The sequence below is a fragment of the Leptonychotes weddellii genome, chromosome 1, assembly GCF_054177405.1.
Source record: "Leptonychotes weddellii isolate Sample4059 chromosome 1, ASM5417740v2, whole genome shotgun sequence".
Classification (NCBI taxonomy): domain Eukaryota; kingdom Metazoa; phylum Chordata; class Mammalia; order Carnivora; family Phocidae; genus Leptonychotes; species Leptonychotes weddellii.
Genome location: NC_138369.1, coordinates 116611950 through 116637713, shown reverse-complemented (window position 1 = coordinate 116637713; position 25764 = coordinate 116611950). Strand labels below are relative to the sequence as shown.

The window sequence follows — 25764 nt, the reverse complement described above, 5'->3', positions numbered from 1 at the left end:
AGTGACTGTTAACAGGCCCAGGGTTTCTTTCAGGATGATGAAAAAGATCTAAAACTCCTTTCTGGTGATAGTTGCACAATTCTGTGACTATATTACAAACTATTGAAATGTACACTTTAAATGTATATAAATATTTAAATGTATTACATTTAAATGTAAATGTATAAACACTTTGTATGAATATGAATTGCATGGTATGTGAGTTTTATCTCAATAAAGCTGTTAAAAAAAGAAAAGAAAGAAATGATATCTAAGCCAGACAACAACAGGGTATTTTCCTAATATTTGTTCCTTTTTATTGATTCCAGGGTCCTCTTATTCTGGCATCAAGATAGCTAGGAAACTAATTAGGTCATCACAAGTTTGTTTGGCTGATTAAATCTTGCAGATAGAATCAAAACAAAAGGAATTTTTGATGGGTCTTTCAAATCAACTCAAGAATGACCTAATCAACTAGTGACTGACATATTTACATATCTTAGATCTTGAGAGTGCTGTGGATACCCTGACAAAATTCTGAGTATTCAAATTCAATTCCATCCATCCATCCATCCATCCATCCATCCATCCATCCATCCTTCATTCATTCAACATCTGTTTATTGAGAACCATATGCGGCACTTTATAACCCATGCTTTAAAGAAGAGTCATCTTTTTTATTTTATTTTTTTTAAGATTTAAAAAAATCTTTTTGAGAGAGAGAGAGCACGTGCATGCATGAGAAAGAGAGAGAGAGAGAATGATCAGGGAGAGGGGCAGGGGAGGAGGGAGAAGCAGACTCCCTGCTGAGCAGGGAGCCCCACTAGGGACTCCATCCTAGCACCCCAGAATCATGACCTGAGTCAAAGGCAGACACTTAACTGAGTCACCCAGGCTTTTAAATATTAAATATTAAATTGAGAACTATGATCTGACAATAGGAACAAATATTAGAAATGGAGGCTTTCCCTTCAATCTGCATATACGCTCTCTTAGCGCTTGGTTCAGTTCTGGATAGCAGAAAGGTGGAAGAAGGAAACTGACATTTGTTGAATGTCTACAATTTGTCAAGCACTGCGCTGAGCAATTCAAAAGTGTGATCTCAATTAATCCTCATAATAACACTTTGAGGTGAGTATTATCATCAGGTTAATAAGCTATTCAAAGAGGTTATATAACTTACTCAAAGTCACACACCCTGTAAGCTAGAGAAGGTATTTGAAACCGGGTCTTCTGATTCTAAAAGCAGTATTTCACTTTGTTTTTGGCTTGGTGTTTTCTATGCTGCTTCCCAAGAGAATGTTCATGAATCGATTAATTTATTCAACAAAGATTTACGTGGCATTACCACATGCCAGGCATTGTGCTGGTCCCTTTGGATATAAAGATGAACTCTGTGGAAACAACCACTGGCCTCATAGGGCTCACAGTCTAACTAGGAAAGGAAGCCACTTAACAAGGACACCTTCAATCTTCAAAAGATTATAAAACTCAACTGCCTTTATTGAATTTCACTGTGTTCCAAGAGCTGTGCTTTGTGCTTCTGCATTCATTAAGATCCGGTCCCAACTTTCCTTCCCAAATGCATCTCCTGCCACTTCATCCCGAATTCTCCACGCTAGACTCACTGGACCTTTCCCCACAATCCCCTAAACCACTGCTCTTTCTTTTCACTTTCATTCCCCCTCTACTTATACATACGCTCCACCTTCTGCTTTCTCCTACGTCCTAGGAAAAATAGATTTCAACAAAGTTGGGGAGAGCGAAGGACCCTGGTTTCATTCTGCGTCAGCCTCTTTGTACTGTGGTAAGTTATTTCATCTATGCCAGCTTCAGTGCCCCATCTGTAAACTGAGAGTGATGACAACCACCTCCCTTGTTGTTTGTGAAGATTAAAGTGACAAGCAAGCCTGGTGCTTGGCACAAAGTAGTTTCAAAAATGATTCTTGAACATGGAGATGAAGACAAGAGACACTACGCATTAATAGAGGAAGACATCCTTGAAAGTCAGGGATGCTTTGTGAAGAAGGTAAGACTTAAATTACTCTTTGAAAGATGAGTAGATTCTGAATAGTCACGATTGCAGGAGAGAGGCTGGATGAAGACTTGCTCTTTTTCTGTGTTTTAAATATTCTTTTACAAGATACGCTGTAGAGCAGCGTCAGGAGCTGACTGTAATAAGAAGGTAAAGCCTCCTTTCTTAAGCAGCTAGTGCACTGCCTTCATGAGAATGTGGACATTCTTCCACACTTTTTACTCTCTTGACCCCAAAGTGGCTTAAGCACGTCCCTAGTTATCCCGTTCAGGAACTTAACTTCTGCGCCTGACATCCACAGATGTCCCATGTTTGCCATAACTCACAGCCATTCACTGATTCATTTCAACAATTATTTATTGAGGCACATCAAAATCCCAAATTCTTGTTTGAACTGTGACTCAGCGGTGACATCGTTAAAAATTTATTCCAAAGGAATAGTCATCGTTGTGCACAAATATCCAACTATAAGAATGTGCATCACAAAGACCAAAAGCTAGAGACGATCTTGACGTCCAGCAATAAGGTATTAGTTAGTAAATCCCTGTAGATTCATGAAGGTAATACTATAGAGTCTAAAGATAATGTAAAGGAATATAGTATACATAAAAAAATACTGTTGTAATTTCACACCAGTATAGTACCAATGACTGTTTCTGGGGTGCCTCATAAGTGTTTTATTTTTTCTATTCTGTAAGGAACACATATTCCTCCTGTATTAAGAAAAACCTACATTTTTTAGTCTGTGGAGCTTGGGCTGTGGAATGTTATATTAAAGGGAAAAGGCAGAAAAGTATAGAAAGAGGCCAAAAGAACATAAATGAAGTGCCATATCTGTTTTTCTGCAATGTTCTTTAATACAAGAAAATGGGGAGTTACCTTTTCTTAACTTTCTCATTTTTATCTTAATAAATGCTCAATAAATATTAGTAGTATTTTGGTAGAGAAGATAAGACATTGCACAAATACTGTGATACAGTGGCAGAATTGTCATGGTTTTCATCTGAATTGGAAACTTGCTAATATTGAAGAAATTTCAAAGTCCTTTATATGGCTTTGAAAACCATGTTTCTTCAGACTAGGCAAAGGTAGACTTGAATGAAAAGCAATTTTTTTCTTTCTCACTCTTTTTATCTTTCTTTCTGTTGAAAGATCTCACAGCACTTATTATTTTAACAATTAATAAAAATTTTTAAATAAAATCATGTAAAAGCTTAAAACAGAATCAAAAGTCATAAAGTAAAAGTTAAAAGATTTCTCTGCTTCTCCTTGCTAGGTCATCCAGAGTCGCTTACCAAAAGTAACTTTATCTTTCATTTAAAAAAAAAAAGGTTTTTTTCAAACATGAATGAGATCACACTATCCATACTGCTCTGCAATTTATTATCTTGGCATATTTCTCCGTGACATCCAGAGTTTACTCACTTTTTTTTTAGTTTCACGTATACATAATTTTAATGGACTTTTTCATATTCAAGAAAGCAATGTTCTATCCAATTAATTAAACTAACAACATCAACCGTGTCTTCACAACTGAGAGATGGTCATTTTCAACATCTTGGAATATCATTTCTCAGAATATGATCTTGCAATATCATTTCTGATTTCTTTCTATGCCTGCACTTACTAGTCTTAGAAAAACAACTAACATGGATTAAATACTACATAGGTACTAAGTGCTTTACATATATTATTTAACACATCAACCCCAAGATATATATATCATCATCCCATTTTAGCAATGAAGAAACCAAAGTTCAGAGAGAGGAGAAACTTGTCCAAAGTTACGCAGATGTTATATGGTACAGCCTGGTCACAAACCCAGATCAGTGTGACTCTAAAGACCATGTTCTTTTTTTTTTTTTTTAAAGATTTTATTTATTTATTTGACAGAGAGATAGCGAGAGCAGGAACACAAGCAGGGGGAGTGGGAGAGCGAGAAGCAGGCTTCCCGCCGAGCAGAGAGCCCGATGCGGGACTCGATCCCAGGACCCTGGGATCATGACCCGAGCCGAAGGCAGACGCTCAACGACTGAGCCACCCAGGCGCCCTAAAGACCATGTTCTTAACCAGGTATACTGAGTCACCACTGAACCCAAACTTATATAAATATTTGCATATATATTTATGAAAAAGGGACTATATTATGCACATATTTAGTAACCTATTTTTTTCAGTTGAAAATGTATTCTAGACTTGTTTTCATCTCAATAAATTATAATTTCATCATCATATCTAATGACTGACTACCTTGCCCTTCATTATATGGAGGATCATAAAACACTGGAGCCAATTCCCCACTGTTAGATACAGGATTGATTCCAGTATATCACTATAATGATAAACACTGACACAAATATTTTTATTTGCTGCACATTCTAGTTAAAGATTTTATTTATTTATTTATTTGACAGAGAAAGAGATAGAGAGAGAGGGACCACAAGCAGGGGCAGTGGGTGAGGGAGAAGCAGGCTTCCCAAGGAGCAGGGAGCCCGATTTGGGACTCGATCCCAGGACCCTGGGACCATGACCTGAGCCGAAGGCAGACGCTTAACGACTGAGCCACCCAGGTGCCCTTGCTGCACATTCTAAAGCATTCTTTCACTTAGAAAATACTTGTAGTAGAAGTGCCCTTCTTCCTACTGGATGCAATAACATCTGACAGAGCTTCAAAGAAGGCTGCATTAGAATGAGTGCAAACTTGGGGTGCCAGTCAGTTAAGCCTCTCGGCACAGGTTATGATCTTGGGGTCCCGGGATTGAGCCCTGCTTCCGGCTCCATGCTCAGTGGGGAGTCTGTTTCTCCCTCTCCCTCTCCCCCTCACCCCACTCATGCTCTCTCTCTCTCAAATAAATAAATAAAATTTTTAAAAAATTGAATGAATGCAAACTTCCCAAGGATTAATACATATAACAAGGCAAGAATAATTCCTTTCTGGTCTCATGCTTTACTTAGTTATAACACTTAATTTGCTTATATGGGGGGAGTGGGACTAGGAAACAAACTAAGAATAGATGTTAATATAAAGTATAAATCTGCAGTGTCCAGTATGGTAACAACCAGCCACATAAGTCTATTTAAATTTAAATTAAATTAAATTAAAAATTCAGTTCTTCAGTTTCACTAGCCACATTTCAAGTACTCAGTTGCCACATGGGACTCGTGATAACCAAAATGGATAGTACAAATGCAGAATATTTCCATTGTCACAGAAAACTCCATTGAACAGTGCTGATCTAGAATACTCATAGAATATAGTATGAAATACTGCACAATTTTTTTTTTTAAGATTTTATTTATTTATTTGACAGAGAGAGAGATAGCGAGAGCAGGAACACAAGCAGGGGGAGTGGGAGAGGGAGAAGCAGGCTTCCTGCCGAGCAGAGAGCCCGATGTGGGACTCGATCCCAGGACCCTGGGACCATGACCTGAGCCGAAGGCAGACGCTTAACGACTGAGCCACCCAGGCACCCAAAATACTGCACAATATTTTAACAGAATTCAGAAGGTCTCTATATACTGCCGTATGAGTTTTTTGTTTGCTTGCTTTTCACTTTTTATTTAAGTGCTTATTGATTCACAAGACTAAGAGGTTTTTATAATAATTTTATAAGAATATAGTCATGTGCAGGGCACCTGGGTAGCTCAGTTGGCTAAGCGTCTGCCTTTGGCTCAGGTCATGATCCCAGGGTCCTGGGATCAAGCCCCACATCGCGCTCTCTGCTCAGTCAGGAGCCTGCTTCTCCCTCGGCTTGCCACTCCCCCTGCTCGTGTGCCGTCTCTCTCTCTCTGTCAAATAAATAAATAAAATCTTTTAAAAAAAAAAAAGATATAGTTAGGTGCTATGAGAATTTGAAAATATAACTATAGATTTTTTTTAAACTTCACATGAAAATTGAATTTATAGAGTAGTGAAGGGATACAGTGAACAGGTAAGTTCACTTCAACTTAATTAATTAGGGAAAAGATTCATGAAGGAGCCATCATCGTGAACTACACACATCTTAAATTGTTAGCAAGCAAAGGGATGGCAGGCAGAGAGAAGAGGAAGCTTATCTATGGGGCTGTTAGAAAGGTAAAGCCACAGAAGAGGATTTATTTATTTATTTATTTACTTATTTGTTTACTTATCTATCTACTTATCTTTTTATTTAAAGTAAGCTCTAAGCCCAACATGGGGCTTAGACTCACGACCTCGAGATCAGGAGTCACATGCTGTATCGACTGAGCCAGCCAGGCCTCCTCCAGATGAGGATTTCAAGCCCAGGGTACTTTGACATTTGGGAAGCAGTTGAGAATTAAGTAACATAACGTATAATGAAAGCATTTGGTAAACTACTATCAAGTATCTAAACTAAAATGACTGTTGTAGGAATCAAGAAGCACAAAGTGTGTGCTCTAAAAACATGTGTGCTTTGAAAATAAAATGCGTGTAAGATAGCATTCTTCTTCTTTACATGAAAATAAATAAAATTATTGACAAATGCGATTATATAAATCACAAATGCATATATAACATTACATATGCATTAAGACTGAATTAATAGGATATTTACTTGTCTCATACATCTAAAGAGTCACTAGTATGAATTATATTCTTATAATTATGTTAAAAAAGAAAAAGAAAAGCAAAAACATGTAGCCAGAAATATCATTCTACATCATGATGATTTCGTTTTTCTTTTGCATAAGCCTGTGTCTTTCAAATAATCCACAAGCAAATAGCTCCATTCTGTAGATGAGAAATTATAAAAGACCATGTAATCAGCTGACAAAGGAACTGAAAACAAGCCCAGAGGAAATGCATGGCTGTTCTTACAAAGTCACAATGTACTGTTCTGTTTGCCTCCCACTCTCAAAGTGTATATTCCTGACATTTCTTGTCTTATAATTGGACTTTATGAATGAGAGCTGTAGGATGCTGTCTGGTGAATGATCTGAAAAGGATACGCTGAAACCCAGCGGAGGTGCTACAGAAACTGAATGCTAGGTTTTGTGTGGGAACTTAAATAAGAGGCATGAATTAGAAATTCAGAACCCCAAATTTTATCCTACGTAAAATAAGGGCTATTTTCGCAGTCTTTAATGGAGACTTTGAGTAGGTTCAGGTGACATAAAATGTGGAAACCAAATGCACAAGCTTGGATTTCAGAAGAGTTTAGGGTCCTATGGCGTCCCAGAGTTTACCCTTCACAAGGGTTCTGGCAAGAAAAGGGAAGTTCAGTAGTGCCCGTCCTCTTTAATTTAGCTTCTTCATCCTAACTGCTGAGAAACTAGCTGTTAAAAACCACACTTACTAACATTTCTATAACATGTCGTTCTCTTTAACTTGCATTCAATTTCCTATCTCATGGGGCTTCGCTGATGAATAGCACCTGTTAGCCAAGAGTTAGTTCACTGGGTCTCTGGAAATAACCAGTCCTATTTAGTGAACAAACTTTTCCTGTGTGCCTACTATGTGCCACACGAGAACCAGCTGCCGGATGGGTTTTTGCACATTCAGATGCGGCCCCAACAAGGATTCTCTTTTGTTGGCAAAAGTACTGCGGAAAGAGACAAGGAAAAAAGCATTCCGAAGCAGGGCAGGCAGGATTCAAAAAGTAGGCTTGAAAAAATTCTCCAAGGAAACAGGCCATTATGTTAATGGTGTCTGTATGTCTCTGGGTGGTAACGTTGTGGGCTTTTTCCCTTCGTGATGCTTTTTTTTATACTTTCTAATTTTTTTCTACAATAGGCATATATAATGCATAAACAGAAAATAATAAAGTAAAAACCTTAAAAAGAAAAGAGCCCCCAAAAGTCTATACAAAAGAAGGAAGAGATTCAAATGTAAATAAGTCCATTGATTGGTATAGTTGACTGACAATCATATTGATGGACAGCCTGACTCCAGCTACTTAATTGATTGTTTTTTTTAAATCAAGCATTGGGCCTCAGCCTTGGTAAGAAAGAAATATACCATTCACCTTATAAAGGCATGAACTCTTCCTGGACTCTAGGATTTTGCCTCTCCTGAAAGAAGAATTCATGCAACGTCCCTCCCCCAAAGCCCTAAAATAACTTGAACTTTTAATCTGTCTTTTTCAAAGGTAAGCAGGAGATCCTGAGATGAATAATATTGTATCATGGATTAATATATGGCATTTGTGGATTAAAAAAAGAACCACCACATCAACAATACCAGCCAAAAGGATGTAGAAAATTTACCCATTGCCTTTTGTTTTTACATTTGTGTGAACCTTCCTGCTGTTAGAAATTTCTACGCCCAGCTAAGTTCGGGTTAGTTGGAAAATCAGAGGGAGCCCCCAGCGTATGAAAGGGTCATTCATTGAGGGCTGAGCACGAAGGTCCTCAGTCCACAGTGAGTTATCCTGTGCACATAACCCTTCAAGTACAGATGGCTCCTCAGGGCAGGAATTAAAGATGAAGAGAGAAATGACTCTCAAATGGAATACAGTACGTTAATTCACTTAGAAGGCACCAGGGTGTGACTGCTTTACTGACTTTTCCAAAAGCACAGAATTTGGCCCCATTTCCAGTTATAGTAAATGTGTTTACTCCTTAAAATGTTCCTCTAAATTTCCCCAAATGAGGGCCATGGCTTATCACCAAATTTTAAATGAGCTGCTTGCTGGTTTGAAAACATTTGAGGTTATTTGGGCCTCAGAGACACTGGAGGCCCAGACATCACCTTTGTCTTCACCCTCCCCCAGAAGCGCCCAAGAGCAGGCAAGGCCTTTCACTCATGAGTTCTGGCAGTTGGCTGAGGTCTCCCTGAGGAGAAAAGAAAGGGGGGAAACTGTGCTGGGTGAGGTTGGCCTCTCCTAACTCTTATTAATAGAGAACATGTGGGCTGAGGCGAAGGCAGGGGCTGGGGTTGCTGAGTAAACAGGATGGGATGAGAAAGAGAATGATGCTTTTATATTCTTGTCTATTATAGATCCAGGGAGGCTCTTTAATGCAGATGAAAGGGAGAGACAGATTTAAAGGAAGTAGCTTCCAAAGCTAAATTTGCAGACCACTGACGTCTGTCCACTTTCTCATTTCTCATGGAAGGAAGCTGTGTGGTCAACTGGCATTGCTAACCAACGGCCAACCAGATTTCACTAAGGTTTTCCTAGTCTATGGCTCTATTACACCTCTATTTGAGAATTCTCTAGAGCTATCATTTATTTATTCATTCCGCCAATATTAATTGAGGGCTGTTATTTGCCAGGCACCTTTTTGGGCACCGTGAATACAGTAGTGAACAAGACAGCCTTCATGGACAGTCTAAAGAAAGGGGAATAATAAAGAATGACAATAGGCTCGTACAGACTGACACCAACCAGACGCAGGGGGCCTGGGGGCCTGGAGAGGGAGCACCGATCCAGACTTTGTCCAGAGAAGGGTGGTCAGGGAGGGCTCCCCTGAAAAGGGGTCCATGACACCTCAGTTGAGCCTGGAGTTAGCCGACTGGAGAAGGGAAAGGAGGGCTTGAGGCTGAACATGACAAGACGTCACAAAATGGGGGTAACAGCATCATTGCTTGGAAGACACATGTTCCTCTCAGGGATGAGGGAGGAGACAGACATCTCCCCAAAGCCTTTAAGGAAGGATGTTGTAGAAACTACACAAAATGATGCTGTTGTTTCGGGGAACACCCAGGTGCGATGTCACATCTAGAGGAGAAAGGAGAAAGAATGCTGTTTGCATCTGATATTTTCTTCCACATGCTGACCTACTTTTGGCTCAAGCCCATCCATTTTATGGAAAGGAAATTAAAGACTATAAGGCAAGCAGATATGTGAGGGAGTTTCCCCTTTCCTCATCAAAGAATGCTGATATTTTTACAAATGTAAGTGTTTTGTTTTTTTAAGATTTTATTTATTTATTCGACAGAGAGAGTGAGAGAGTACAAGCAGGGGGAGCAGCAGTGGGAGAGGGAGAAGGAGGCTTCCCGCTGAGCAGAGAGCCCGATGCAGGGCTCGATGCGGGGCTCGATGCGGGGCTCGATCCCAGGACCCTGAGATCATGACCCGAGCCGAAGGCAGATGCCTAACCATCTGAGCCACCCAGGCGCCCCTAAATGTAAGTGTCTAAAATGTCTTTTTAAGTATGTTTGCCCCCATAGTCTTAGAAGTAGTATTGCCAAGATAAGCCATCACATTTTAAATTGTGTGTTGAAATCTAAGCATCAGGAAATTTTCTTATCATTGAAATTTAATTTTAATACTATATATACATATAAATACTGAGTATTTAGAAGACTGAATCTTCCCAAAAATATAAAAAAAATACATATGAACATAACTGATAAGGTTTTAACCACACACAAAAAATAGCTAGTATTAGAGAACTGAACTGTTACAGATTTTTTTTTATTTATCGATTTTATTCCAGACAATATAAAAGACATGAGAATTTTGTCAGTATGAAAAATCACTTTATTTCATGCCATTATTTCTTTTCAATCTGCTAGCTAAAAACATGTCCATATTAAGCTTTTGTTTCTTGATCCTTATTACAGTCTCCATAAAAATCATTAGAAATACACTGTCTCAAAGAGAGAAGCTGATTCCTTTCCTGTCCAAATTATTAGTTTTCTGATTGACTTTGAAAACCAAAACTTTACTCTCTTTGAGGGAAAATAATCTATTTTTCTAGAGAATTTCTATCTGTCAGTCACTCTGATAGACACATAGCTCCTACTGTATTATTTTTTGCTTCAGCTAACATATGTTAAAACAAAATCATTTTTAAAGCTGAAGACAACTCAACATTCTGATTAGCTCTAAAAGTTCTTCAGTCAACCAGTGACTGCCAAGTTTCCTCAATGTAAGATATTATCTCGACTCATTTTCTTCAAGTATCGAACAAGTGTGTGATCTGCCCCAGAAATAAGAGTTACATCCAAACATTGTCTTAGTAGAGAAGCTAGAGCTGCTAAATTTGTAACTCATGTATTTTCAGTTTTAAGTCTCACAGAAAGATACTTCAGCTCCAAGACATGAGATGATTATGAGGGGGGAAAAAAAAGCTTAGGAAGTCTTCACTTCTCATCATTTTTAGTCAATGATCCATTTGTATGTTGGCCAAAAAGTATTGTTACAATGGCTTACTTATATGAAGGCAGAGCTACAATTTTCACTGATATTTCCTTCTGGGGACTAGAGAATTCAGTGCTTGGGCCAAAAGTATAGATTGGGTTTAGACAGTTGGGGGTATTTTTCAGCAATTTTTTTCACAGGAACGTTTCTTTGAGAAATTGTTTTAGTTTATGCTGAAATAATTTACCGCGCACACTAGCCGAGTTTTATACAAGTTAGTCATCCAAAAGGACCTGGACCTCTGGAAATGTGGCCATATTCACTAAGTTGCTGTCCTGAAGGAAGAAATCTGATTAAAATGTTTTAAACAAGTCAGTGGAATCAAATAAGAGAGCTAGCTTACTTGTTTGTCTGCCTGTCTTCCTTCCGTTCTTCTTCCCTTCTCTCTCCCTCTCCCTGTCTCCCTCTCTCTCTCTCTCCAGATATCTTTAGCCTGAAGCCTATTTGTTACATGTTTTTACAGCTCATCAGCAAAACCACACTTCTGTCAGCCAGAATAGTTAGAGCATACCAATTATTTAAATTGTCAGAACCCTCAGGTAAAAATGCTCCAGGTGCCAAAAAGCAACAATCCTCTTCAACATGCAGGGAAGTTGCTTTTCCCTAGGGTTTAGAATTGGGCTTTCCTCTGACTCAGAGGGACCAATACTTGTGGCCTTTAGGCTGGAGCTTCTTTCCAGCAGTCTGGAAACATGTTCTGAAGGACAGCATTGCCATGGACTCACAAGTCACCGAGATGAGCCAGTGCTCCAGGGACATTAAGTGAAAAAGGCCGGCACCAGACCCCTGGTGCTCAAAACTAAAACTAGCTGCTCAGCAGACTCACCTGGGGAGTTTTAAAAAACTCTTTGAATGCTTGGGTGTGATACCATTGGCCTGGGATATGGCCTGGGCCTTGGTATTTTTAAAAGCAACAAAGCTTGAGGATCATTATTTTAAAGTATACAAAATTCACATTTATGCCTTCGATAAATTAGGGTAAAAGAAATTCCCCCTCCTCTGAGCTGAAAAGTTAATCAAAGAGAGAGGAAATCGTTCTTACTATTGCCATTCCTCCTGTTGTCATTTAATATAATCAACTGGCCATTTATAAATCCATTAAGATTTTTAATCACTTTGCTTGGCCCCTCTTCAGAAGCTCTGTGTCAGGAACTTTAATATCCGAGCAACTAAACAGCTGCCAGTACAAACCCCATGTTGTTTCCTTTCTTCTGGGGCCCTGGGTTAGAGGGCGCTAGGAAACTCAGTTGCTAGGCGCAGTGCTAGTGAGCTGTCCCACTCAGAGTGTCCCTTACCCTGGTCCAGCAATTGTGGTCGGGCAGGAAGGTGGGCCCAGGGCCTCTAGAGCTTCCAAGTTTTCAAGAGAAGCCATAAATCGTCTTATTTATGTGAAAGCTCCCAATATCTAAATGTTGGCAAGTAGTTGTGAATAATCAAAACACATCTGCGGCCCAAAAGGGAGCTGCCACTTTGCAACCCCTGGCCTGGAAGGCTCTTCATCTCCCCATCATGTGGCTAACTCCTACTCAACTTCCGGTACTCACTTCTGGAGACAGTTGTGTGGGGAAAGCTGCCCCCAGCCACCTCTCTTCGTCTCCCCTTTCCCCCCAGCCTAGTGCTCCAACCCTGGGCACTCAAGCACGGCTCCAAAGCTTGTCTCCCTGCAGTGCGATTGTGTGTGGGTCTCCCCTAATAAGTGCCCATTGCCTGAGGCAGGGATGGTGCCTTAGGCCTCTTATTCTAGGAAGGTATGTTAATCCCCAACTGGAGACTGACTCAGCAAACAAATGCTATTAGATGCTTACTATGTGTATATAGAAAAATTTAACAAATTATGGCCCCTCAGAAATATGAATTAAGAACATACACCCTAGGGTGCCTGGGTGGCTCAGTCGTTAAGCGTCTGCCTTCGGCTCAGGTCATGATCCAGGGTCCTGGGATCAAGTCCCGCATTGGGCTTCCTGCTCAGTGGGAAGCCTGCTTCTCCCTCTCCCACTACCCCTGCTTGTGTTCCTGCTCTCGCTATGTCTTTCTCTGTCAAATAAATAAATAAAATCTTAAAAAAAAAAAAAAAAAAGAACATACACCCTAGGAAAAGTCTTTCCTCTCCAAATCGATGTTGTTTACTTTTGTGATTTGCATCTCCTCCCAAATCTAGTTCACTGGTGAGCATCCCCAGACCATCTCCACAGGGCACCTTTATCCTTAAAGTGTTGCTTAGTGGTTAAGGGAGTGGCCTTTAAAGACAGTCTGGGTTCGGGGCCGGGCAGACAGCGGGCAGGATGGAGGCCACCTTGGAGCAGCACTTGGAGGACACAAAGAAGAATCCATCCATCGTCAGAGTCCTGTGCACAGATTCACAAGGACTTAATCTGGGCTGCCGTGGGACCGTCAGATGAGCGTGCTGGGGTGATATCTGTTCTGGCCCAGCAAGCGACTCGGCTAACCTCAGACCCCACTGATATTCCTGTGGTGTGTCTAGAATCAGATAATGGGAACATTAGGATCCAGAAACATGACAGCATCACAGCGGCAGTGCCCAAAGCGGCCTCTTGACATCTCATATCAGTTCTCCAGCAGCCTGTCACAGGGGCTCGATCCTACCAATGTTAATTGTACTGCAGAACTATTCCAGTTCCAGTAGTTAGGCCATTTATTTAGTGTGCATTGGGCACTTTTCCATTAATTTTAGACTAAGCTGCTTTTGACACTCGATGGACTGACTTATCAAAATATTAGTAAGAAAAGATCATGTTTTGAAGCAGCAGGTCCAGGTCACTTTGTACATAGAATTTTGTTATGTTCAATAAATCTGGTCAGAGGAAAATAAAATAAAGACAGTCTGGGTTCATATTTGGCCTCTGCCACCTGTGTGACCTTGGGCAAGGTACTTTATTCTCAGTTTTCTTACACTTATGTGTTTTTTTTTTAATTGAGGTATAGTTGATACACAAATGTGACATTAGTTTCAGGTGTACGACTTAGCGAATGGACAACTACCTTATGCTATGCTCACCCCAAGCATCATCAGACACCATACAACATATTTAAACATATTTAAACTGGGGGTAATAATGAAACCTGCCTTAAAGGGTTGTGTGAAAATTAATTATGCCGACAGCTATTTACTGTGCTGGGCCATTACTAGTACCCATCATTGAACAAGGTGCCTTCCAAGAACGCTGCATAGTGAGCATGATTACCCCATCTGATGGATGAGGAGACAATGAGGCTCCAGTATCAACTACACTACCCAAGGTCACTCTGCTGGTACACTGCAAAACCGGGCTGCAAACACAGATCTGCTACCAAGGCCATGGCCTTTCCAATTATACTAGAGAAAAATCAACCTGGTCCTCCCAAATTGTTGTCAGTCTGCCAACACTTAAAACGCACCCCCACACGTGGGGCTAGTCCCTTAGCAAGTACCTAAATACAAGTAAATTCCTTTTATCTTTAGATTAATAATAATAAAAGCTAACAGTGAGCTCTATGTTCTCCACATGGTGCTAAGCACGTGTCTTTCATTGTTGTCTTTAACCTCCCCCAGGGACTTATTATTTTCAGATGAGGAAACTGAAATCCAGAAGGTTAAGTCACTTGCCCAAGGACACAAAGTAGTGTTTAAGCCTAGACACTGACTCCAAAGCCATTAAGAATTCTCAATCTCTCTGCCAGGCATTGGGATTTCCCAGACCACTACAATTTCATTTAAAAAATAATCATAAAATTACGAGCCAACTTACCAACTCTTTATTTCATTGCCATTTGCTCATAAAAGAAAGAACACGCTAACGCAAAAACTGTTGAGAGTTCATCATCTCAGAGTAAAATAATTAAATACATTTAACTGTATAAAAAGTTCCAGACATTGCTTTTGTTTGTTTGTATGTTAACTGCCTCCTTGCCAACGTTTTCTCTCCGTCCTTCGCAACCTCTTCACCTCCCTTCCACTTTATCATTTCTGCTCTTCGGCTATTCCTTCCTTCGGAGACAGGATAACTGGCCCACAAGTAGCCCCGGCGTCATTTAAACTGGAAGGGGGAAGCCCGGATGCCAGTATGAGCGAGGGGCTTGGTCCAACCTCGGCAATGGGGAAGGAGCCGGGGATGGGGGAGGCTATCCATGCTGATCAAGAGGCTCTGAAGGGAGACCGTGGTGCGCGACGGAATGCGGCGGAGAGTCCAGCAACATGGAGGATGAAAAGGGCAGGGAAAGGGGCAAAGGGCTTCTCCACCTCCACCTTCTTGACACCCAGACAGAGGGAGGGAATGGGCCAGTGGTAAGAAGGAGGCAGGGTGACAAAGCGAAGAATGTTTGCATTGTGCTGACAACCACCCACGGGAGCCTCCTCACAAATGAGTCCCTCCCACGGATTTCTTTTGAGTTAACATGGAATTCAGTTCCCTAAACTCAATCTGAAAAATGGAATCACATTCAGTTTCACTCATTTATTCAATGTTTATTAGGACCCTACCATGGCTGGGCCTTGTAATGTGCACTGGGGAAAGGTTACCTTAATAAGATTGGTTTTAGCCAGCTTTCAAGAGTTCATAGATGGGTAGGAGAGACAAAATATGTTTGCTTTATTTTTTGTTTCTTTTTTGCACATGCATATTAAGGTACTTGTACTCAGTTGGAGAAATTCCTATATTTTCTATCTATGGTAATATTAATAAACCTATTAATGAAAAATCTTATCCTCGATGGGGACATACCTGACAAATCCAATTATGTATAAGCAGAAAGTTGTACACAATTGCTTAAAGAATAAATAACCCACATAACCCTGGTTAGAATATACAATTTGCCAGAATCCCTACATAGGTAGTTATACTTCATGTGACTAGTACCCAGAAGGAAATTTAATCTGCAATGCATATTTTAGTGAGTTCTTCCCCAGGCACATTAGCAAGACAAGTTTTTGTTCTTGTTGATGGGGGGGGCGGTGCAAAGTAGGTTGGGGGAAAGGGGCCAAATGTAGGGGACCGAATTCCCCAAAACGAAGAAAGAAGTCAAAGCCTGCCTCCTGCAACCCCCTGTATCAAGAAACACGCATTTCTTTTATGCCCAGTCTGTGTTGCCCCTTTTTGGCTTTTGGTCAATGCGAGTAGCACGTGACCTGCTGAAATTAATTCTACGAAACAATGGAATTGAGTTTCCAAGATCTCATCCTATTACTTTTGATAATAAATTATTTTTTTCTCTCTCACAGTGAGTTCCTGACACTTTCAACTTTGGTGTTGCTAGTGAAAAGGAATGAATTAAAAATGCAACCAAGTGCAAACCTTTGGTGGGTTTAAGGGCATTTTACTTCTTTTTATTGAATGTTTCCCTTTCCCTATTAACTAACTTAAAATGATAAAATGTGCACATGGGGACAGGGGTAGGATTTAACCTCTAAATTCAGGGACTGGCTTACTAATTCAGTCCTATTTGTTATTAGATTCCAAAAGGCATTTACCTACAAAAAGCTGGTAAGAGTCTTTAAAAGCCATTCCTGAAAAATCTCATACAATGAAGAAGCAATATTCATTGCATTCCCATAATTCTGCTTGAAGAAATAAAACAAACGTATATAAATGCACACACAGGTCAAAAGATGAGAAGGAAATATACCAACAGGTTAGCAGTGGTTATCTTTGGACATTGAGATTCGGAATGGTTTTTATTTTCTACTTTTTTTGTCTTGGTCTACTTACAATTTTTCTACTTTTAACAACTATTTGCCTTTTATTGAGAAAAATGCATTGGTGATGGACATTGGGGAGGGTAGGTGTTGTGGTGAGCACTGTGAATTGTGCTGAGGAATCACAGACCTGTACCCCTGAAACAAATAAAACATTATATGTTAATAATAATAATAAAATTAATTAATTAATTTAAAAAATACATTTAAGGCTATGTTTCCTCCCCTGGGGGACTCCAGATCCTGCCCCCCACCCTGTATAGCTGGGTAAGAACCAACCCCCCCTCATCCCTGCAAAAGATTGAAGATGTATTCTCTGAGAGTAAAACAGAGGGTCTCTGGAGTGGAGAGAGACGGAGCACAGCTGAAGACAGAAGTACTGTACAGAGTCAAAGGGTGTCTGATTGCAGATGCTGAGAGCTCCCCATGCACACCACACCAGCGTGCACACGGCCAGTGCCCTCTCCGCACTCAGCTGCCAGGCCTTCACCCTCCAACCAAAAAATGGAAGCATTTCTCTGACAACCGAAAAGGAAAAAAATCTAAAGATACAAACCTACTCTAGAGCTTCACCCTCCAACCAAAAAATGGAAGCATTTCTCTGACAACCGAAAAGGAAAAAAATCTAAAGATACAAACCTACTCTAGAGTTTCCCCAACTAAAAGGTCTAGCCACATGGCCCCCCAATGAACCCCAACTGATAAGCTCCCAACCACTAAGATCAGAGCAGACAGGTAAGATTGACAGATTGCTAAGAAAGGCCTCAAACATTAAAACAGTGACTAAAACAAATGGACAGAAAATAGCAATTTGAATGAAACAAAGATTATACAATAAGAAAAAAATACTATCAGATAAAATATCGCAATTATGAAACAAGGATGGAATATTATGTTTTAAAGAACATTCAAAAAACAAAAAAGAATGATTAGAAATAAAAAATATGAAAAACACAACAAAAGGGTTGAAAGATAAAACTATGCCAGACAAATTTTTTTAGTAAAGATTTTTATTTATTTATTTGAGATAGAGAGCACAAGTGGGAGGAAGAGCAGAGGGAGAAGCAGACTCCCCGCTGAGTGGGAAGCCCAACTCGGGGCTCCATCCCAGGACCCTGAGATCAGGGCCTGAGCCAGAGGCAGACGCTTAACCAACTGAGCCACCCAGGTGCCCCATAAACTATGCCAGAAAATTAAGCAAAAAGACCTAAAGATAAGAAAAATTAGATAGAACATAGGAAAGAAAAGATAAAAGATATTCTTACGGGTGTAATATCCAAAGAACAGGAGTTCCAAAAAGAACAGATAAACAGGGGGCACCTGGGTGGTCCTCAGTTCACTGGGGAGTGAAGGGAATTTGCAGGGTGATGGTAAAAGGAATCTCTGAGAGCAGCTAGCCCAAACTGCTGCAAACCATAATGCCCCTGGAGAGAATCTGCAAGGGATAAAACTGGTAAGGTATGTGATCTATCTGCACATCTCCAGTGAAGCCAAATCCCAAAAAGTATAGATTGAAATGATTAAAAGAAAATAAAACAAAACACACAGAACACAAGGCAAATGGGAAAAGTAAGCAATGTCATGGTTTACAAAATGACTCAGCTGTGAATGGTCATTGTTGTGTAAACCCTAGTGCAAACCCTACAAAAATTCTGACATAATTAAATTGGGAGGGCAGAGGGGATGAGGAAAGTTGTGTGTGTAGTAGAGCGTCCTGGGGGGCAGGGAGGAAGAGAGCCAACCCTCATCTTCTACAGTGAAAAGTTATTACTTAGCACCTACAACTGAAAAAATCAAGAAGTCGGCAATTTAAGCATATGAGATAGAGACATGGAGGTCGATATAAAAAGCAGCGGCTGACACATGAAAGTGATCGCCTTTGGGGTGGGGAAAGTGGTGGACAGAGAGGTAGAGACCTATTGCATTTCTTTGTAAACCTTGTGGAACCATTTTATTCTTTAAACCATGGGCATATATAATTTTGATAGAAGACTAGAAAAAAATGAAAAATTAAAAAGCAAAGGCTGGAACTGACTTTTAGAGCTATACATATTTTTGGGTTGGAATCCCACCGTAGCACTTACCTAAGTCTGCCGGCGCTTAACTTCCTATCGTCTCCGAGCCTATTGGTTTCCACCTGTAAAATCAGAACAATGGCGGTTGTGAAAATTAAATGAGGTTTAATGTGTGAGGTCCTTTGTCCATATTGGACAGTTCATGTCAGCTCGTGGGTCAAATGGCCAAGGTTCTCACGCTCTCACATGACCATTGTAAGAGACTAACAGCCCGAGTTTTTCTGCCCTTAGAGCAGAGTTCTACTTAGGCCGATGTCCAATTGTTGGAGGAAGGAGATTTCAAATCAATGTTTCTCAGTCTTAAACAAGGTATAGATCCCTTTCAAAGGAGAAACAAAATAAAACACCAAACTCTTAGGGACCCAGTGTTGACTTAGGCTCTTTTAATTATAATATCATTTAAATAAGATAATACTATTTATTTAGGCATTAACTCCTTTAATACGTGGAACTTAAGCAACAATACAGTAAAAATAAATTTAGATGAAAACCAAATCCCAAACTGGTGGAATTCAAGTGAACGCTAATTTTTTAAAGTTTGTTTATCTATTCATTTCTTTATTTAAGTAATCTCTACACCCTACATGGGGCTGGAACTCATGACCCAGAGATCAAGAATCGCATGCTCTTCCAACCAAGTCAGCAAGGCGCCCCCAAGTGAACACTAATTTAATGTGACAGTTGGTGACATTTTGCTGAAACCCAATCATGGGTCTTCCAGAGCACACACAATAGCAGGTTCTCATTGGTCCCTATGCCCAGGCCACTCTGGGTGCTAGATGATGATCCAATTTCTCATGGCTTTTCCGTGAACCCTCCCTCCACCGCTGGCTATGGGACTCTTACATCTTTGCATGGTGCTAGCATGTCTCTTATGCATCAGGTCTAATAATGTTTTTTTCTTGTTAGCCGGGTACAACGAAAGTAACACAATTTGGCACCAACTTAATCGTAACAGAAACTCGGGCTCAAACATTGAGAAAAACCCTAAATTAAAAATCATCATGGAAAACTATAAAGTCCCTGAATGGAACTCCCTGGTGGTTAATTAAGGCCTCTTGGGTAGCCTTAACCCAAAGTCAGGAGTCAGGCTTTTCCCGGCAGCAGGACCACCCTCCTTTTCCCCATGTCCCCCCAACCCCTCCGCAGGGTCCAGTCAAAACTGCTGCTTTATTATGCCTTTACCATACCCATGGGACATCTAATAAGCACTAATGAAGATTTCCTTCTTTCTACACCCAGTTGTTCCTCAGTCCATTGTACTGCTTGTGATGGGTCCTTGGTTTGCTTTATTTTTTTTTAAATTTGCTTTCTTTTTCAAAATACATAGTATGACATTTATCTCACACACAGGACAAAAACCAAAGACATGGTATCTGACTGCTCAAAAGACCCAACTTCACCTTAGGATGGAAAATATTTGCTGACTTCTTTGACGCTAAAAAATATCCGTGTAATTTTTTCAAGATTTTATTTATTTGAGAGAGAGAGAGTGCAAGCAGGGGGAGTAGCAAAGGGAAAGGGAGAAGCAGACTCCCCATTGAGCAGGGATCCCAATGCAGAACTTGATCCCAGGACCCTGGGATCATGACCTGAGCCAAAGGCAGACACTTAATCAACTGAGCCACCCAGGCACCCCAAAAATCTGTGTATTTTAATGGAATTTAGTATATATGTTTGTGATGTATTAAAAACAAACACAGCAAACTGTCCCTTTGTGGAATGACTTAATTTCCAAGGTTTTTGAGCCTTCTGTAGGAAGAGGTGGTACCATCAAAAGAAAAAAATATATAATATGTCCAAACTTCCCCACCCCAGCCTCTGCTCTTACCCCACAAGCCAGGCTCTTAGGCAGAAGGATAATCTCAGACATGGCAGGCTGTGTCCTCTGGCCATGGACATTCAGCCATATACGTTCGGTGCCAAAGGCCAGGGGGTGAAATGTCCTTCATAGCTCAAGACTTCTCTTTTTTGCAATCACAGCTGTCCATAGCAGTTATGACAATTTGGGTAATTGTGGCCATTTCAGGGGCTCCAGGTTGCTGCACAGGATGGAAGGAAGATTAAAAGGAGTTGCCTCCGTTCATATCACAAAGCCCCGCTATCCACTCATTTATTCCATAAATACTTATTAAACAGCTACTGTGTGAAGTTCCATGCTTCTCTTAGGCAGTGTGAGGGATATAAAGATGAAGAAGACCCATGCCCTGACTTAGAGAAACACACATTCTAGAGGAGGGGCTACACATAAAAGCAAGTAACTGCAAAGCAGTGTGAGAAGCGCTGATTGATAGGTAATGTGCTATGGGAGCATAGAGGAAGGAGCAACTCAGCTTACCTGGAGTGACTTTGAGTTGGTCTTTTGGCTGAATAGAGTCCTCAGCTTGACAAGAAGGGGGGCGGGGGAAGGAGTCCAGGCAGAGGATATAGCACAGAGGCATAACAAAGGTTGGATCATGCAGGGAAGAGTAAGTAGGTCTGGGGTTACGTAATGTATAGTAGGTAAAAATAACCAGAAAAGACATCCTAGGGAAGATGATTAAGTCTGGATTTTTTCTATTGGTTTCAATTTGGGGTGTGTGTGTGTGTGTGTGTGTGTGTGTAGATACATATATATGTGCATATATATGATAATATTTATGTAAATAAAACATTGTTCTAGATTTTGAGAATATAGAGAGTTTTTTTGCCATGCTTCTTAAAAGGAAAATAGACAAAGCAAATAATAACTCATAGAAAGCAATTCTACAGGGAACTATAATAGTTTTTACTAAGTATTGGTTATGGTTTTTTAAGAACCAAAATCTAGAATAGCTAGAAGAATAGATAGGCTGCATGTCCTTCAAACAATTCTTCATAGATATCATTTCTATGGAGCAGGACTTTGACAAGAATTGGACAAAAAGTAGTTGGTTGATTTTGTATTCTTTGCAAATCCTTAAGTATAAAGTTGATTTGGGTGGTAATTGGTAGGCATTAAAGAGTTGTAATCAAGGGCTCAGTCAGTTAAGCATCTGCCTTTGGCTCACGTCATGATCCCAGAGTCCTGGGATCCAGCCCTCAAAGGGGCTCCATGCTCAGCAGAGAGCCTGCTTCTCCCTCTCCCTCTGTCCCTCCCCCCACTCGTTCTTTCTCTCCCTCACTCTGTCTCTCTCTCACTCTCCCTCAAACAAATAAATAAAATCTTAAAAAAAATTGTTGTAATCAGTGTGCTGATATAATTAATATGTACGAATATTAGGGGGTTGTGGAAGGAGGAGCAGAAAGATCTATGAGGAGTTTATTACAATGTCTAAAGTAAAAAAAAAAGAGGGGGGACGGATTGAATTATGTAGTGATGGGAGACATGCAGGAATCTTCAGGTAGTAAAGTGATAAAATTTGCTAAATCTTTGTGACCAATTAGTGCTGGGTAGTGAGAAGTAAGAAGAAGCTAAGAAGCCTCCCAGATTTCTGGCTTAAGTATCTGGGTAAGCTTTCTTTCTTTTTTTTTTTTTTAAGTTTATTTATTTATTTATTTTTTTGGTTTTGGTAACCTCTACACCCAGCATGAGGCTTGAACTCACAACCCGGAGATCAAGAGTTGCACGCTCCACCGACTGAGCTAGCCAGGAACCTCCAGGTATCTGGGTGAGCTTTATTCCTTTTACTGGAATAGTAAAGAACAGACTGGGAGTGGTATGATGATGAGTTCTGGTACAACTTGATGTTGGGACATGATGAAAGAGCAGATGTAATTCATCTTTTTAATATACTAAGAAGAATAATGTTGAGACAGTGATGGGGCCAAACACCGCTATAGCCACATTAGGAGGCAATTTGGCAGTATCTAATATAATATTAAAATGCACACATTCTGTGACCCATCAGTTCCATTTTTCAGTATCAACCTCAGAAAAATACACATGCACTAGGAAGAAGGTTATAAGGATGTACACTGCAGCATTATTTGTAATACAAAAAAATCCAAACTGCTGAAATGCCCTTTGATAGGGAAATAGTTAAGCAAACCATGAGAGGGTTTCCAGACCTACTGAAAATTAAAATCAACTGTGATATTGGAAAATAATTTCTTCAACCCCCTTCCCAGTCCTACAGAAACAGATTCTCTTAGGGAAGGCCGTGGATAGGTCTGGGTGATTTTTATCATCAGGAATGTTTCTGAAAAACTTATGAAAAATGTTTCCAAAACTATCTCTAGAAACAAAGAAATGCTAGGTGCAATTAAAAAGAATGAGTGTAGATCTCTGTGAAGCAACTCAGAATGAGCTCCAAGATATACTGAGTAATAAATGCAGACTGCAGAATGAACACACAGTATGATCCATAATGTAACCACAGACCCACACACAGAACAATATATTTCTAGAAGTAAATATGGGTTTGGGAGTGGTGATTTCAATGGGAACTTCTGTTATGAATAAAATGGTTCAATTTTGTTAAGATCAAAATGTATTTGTGTATTAATTCTGTAATCAGAAGCAGATATTAATTTACTGCTGGTGTGGTTGAGGTGATGATGAAGGTAGCTGATACAAAATAGGATTTGTGCTAGACCACATGCACCTTGAAGTGTATCCTGGATAAATTTTATCTATGTAATACTTGTTCATCAAATATTTGAAATTGTTCTCTACACATAATGAAGCAGATTCATTGCTTTGGGGGAAGGGCAAGAAAGGTGGCAAGGATGAAGAAGAAGGGCCCAGAAATCCCCTGATATTTCCATGTCTGCCCACATTCCAAGACCCAGTTCAAATACTGTCTCTATGGTCCAGTTCCCACAACCTGATCTCATCTCTTTGTCTTCTAAACCCCATCCCAGCTCCTTCATCTACTTACATATGTGTGTATAGGTCTCATCCTCTCCCCGTATTATCCCCCTCCATTCCACTTTGCATTTTCCCAAAGCCCAGCAGTGCCCTGCATACACAGCTCTCAATCTGAAATGATTATTGAATGAAATGCTTCCAGCTATGCCTCCGAGGTCTGAGAATGGTCTTCTACTCTCCACTGCAATTACTGCTCAGTGGAAGTCACTTAGTCCTGTCTACCCATACATCCTCACCCCATCTCCCCCTCCTCCGACTCACTGCTGTCTAAAATTCTTGCAGTAGAAAACATATGTTTTTATTACATAATTAAAGCTGAGGCTCAGAATTCAAACCCCTGGGGAGAGCCATAAAAAGGAAATGGTTGCATCCCATTCTTCCCAGAGCACAAGATGGACAGGAGTGGAGGAGAGGGGTAGATTGTGCCTACATACTTGGGGTAACGTGAAGAGCGGAGGTGGAGAAGAGCAGCTCTGTTGGCTCCTTGCATAGGAAAAATGGGCCTAGAAGAAGGGCGTTTTCTTGATAATCTGCCCCCTCAGTCACCACAACCACTTCCACCTTTTGTCTATCCTCTGTGGCTATCCTAATAAAAACAATCTTGACATGAGACCGCTTATCTCAAGGTCTTCCTCTTGAAGTCAGTCCACCCACAGAGGTGGGGAACAGCATTTCACAGTGGCACCCTTCAATCATGTCATGAGTCAGTCATGTCCTCATTATTGCTTAAGGTAAGAGGACACTTTCCAAGAAGCCATGCCATGTCTCCGTGTTGTTCCAGACTAGCAGCCACAAAGGAACAGACAAACCTTTACGCTTCATGTAAATCGTATGCCTTGGAACTTCGTGTCTTTCGGCATTGGCGCCATGGTCTCTCTGCCCTTGTCCTCCCCCACAAACACATTGATTTCTATTACTTACTTAAATTATGTCTCAGTCAGGGTCCTGGCACAGAACATTTGGTATCTCAAACTGGGTAATTTAGGGAGGGGTAATAGAAGGAGTATTTGTAGAGAGCTTTGTGGGAGAGCCAACTGACAGGTGCTATGACTTCCATCAAGGGAATAAATACCCTAATCTCAGTCTTCTTCCTTCTGATTTCTTCCCTGTGTCCCACTGGCCAGATCCTACTGGAAGCCAAGGTCAAGAGAGCCTGTGGATGAGGTCCACAACATGTGAGCCCCCTAGGCCATGAGCAGATGGACATAGGTGAAGGATGAATCTGGAGGGGCAAGTGGAGGATGTCTAGCACAACTGCATTGTCTGTCTCTTGCTCAAGAAACCAAGCCCAGCGGCAATGCATATCCAAAGGCATCTCCAGTCTGGAGCCACAGTGCCCTTCCACCTCGTCTCCCACCGTTCTTAACCATGGGACCGTGCTCCACTCAAGACACAGGACAGCATCCCTGCCCAAGCACCATCCTTTGTACCCTTATGCCCACTTAGTGCTTCCTCTTCTTCCTGGACCACCCTCTGCCCGTCTCCTCTTGGAGAATTTCTATCCGTCTTTCCAGGTGAGGCTCAAATACCTCTTTTGAAACCTCCCCTGATCTTATCCTCTTCACACAGCCTGCATTACCTCTGCCTTCATAATACCGAAGCACTGCGAGTACATACTTTTATTCAGGGCTTGATTCGTGCACCTTTTTCCTGCCACTATGTGAGCATTCCTCGCAGTTGAAGATTCCATCTCATCATTACTAATAACAACCACTATTATAATTTTCCGAGTACCTATCATGTGGCAGACCCAGGCACTTTAGCTCATTTTCTCAATTCATTCTTTTGTCTAGGAAGCAAACACTTTGTTTTTATCCAGTGTACCAGCGTAAAAACTGATTTTCAGGGAGATTGGTCAGCTTACATAATGTCACTCAGCTAGTACCCCAGTGGAGCAGTGGTCCCTGAAGCTGCTAAACTGGGATTCAAACTCATTTCCTTCCAACGCCAAACCTGAAAGTTGAAACTGAAAGTAACCACAGTGAATTTAAGAAACAAAACAAATGATCGTGGGAGGAAACAAAAGAGAGAGGCAAGCCAAGAAAGAGACTCTTTTTTTTTTTTTT

At 40.6% G+C, this 25764-nt stretch overlaps 1 protein-coding gene and 1 pseudogene across 1 annotated transcript in view; one reads left to right on the top strand and one right to left on the bottom strand.

Moving 5' to 3' along the window:
• Nucleotides 1–25764, bottom strand: part of LOC115940224 (uncharacterized) — a 695973-nt gene that overhangs the window by 14974 nt on the left and 655235 nt on the right. The window contains exon 11 of the mRNA XM_081830171.1: nt 18877–18929. Within this exon, the coding sequence (XP_081686297.1) occupies nt 18877–18929 (53 nt within the window). The remainder of the gene's footprint in view (nt 1–18876; nt 18930–25764) is intronic.
• Nucleotides 13384–13772, top strand: LOC145717199 (ragulator complex protein LAMTOR5 pseudogene; annotated as a pseudogene).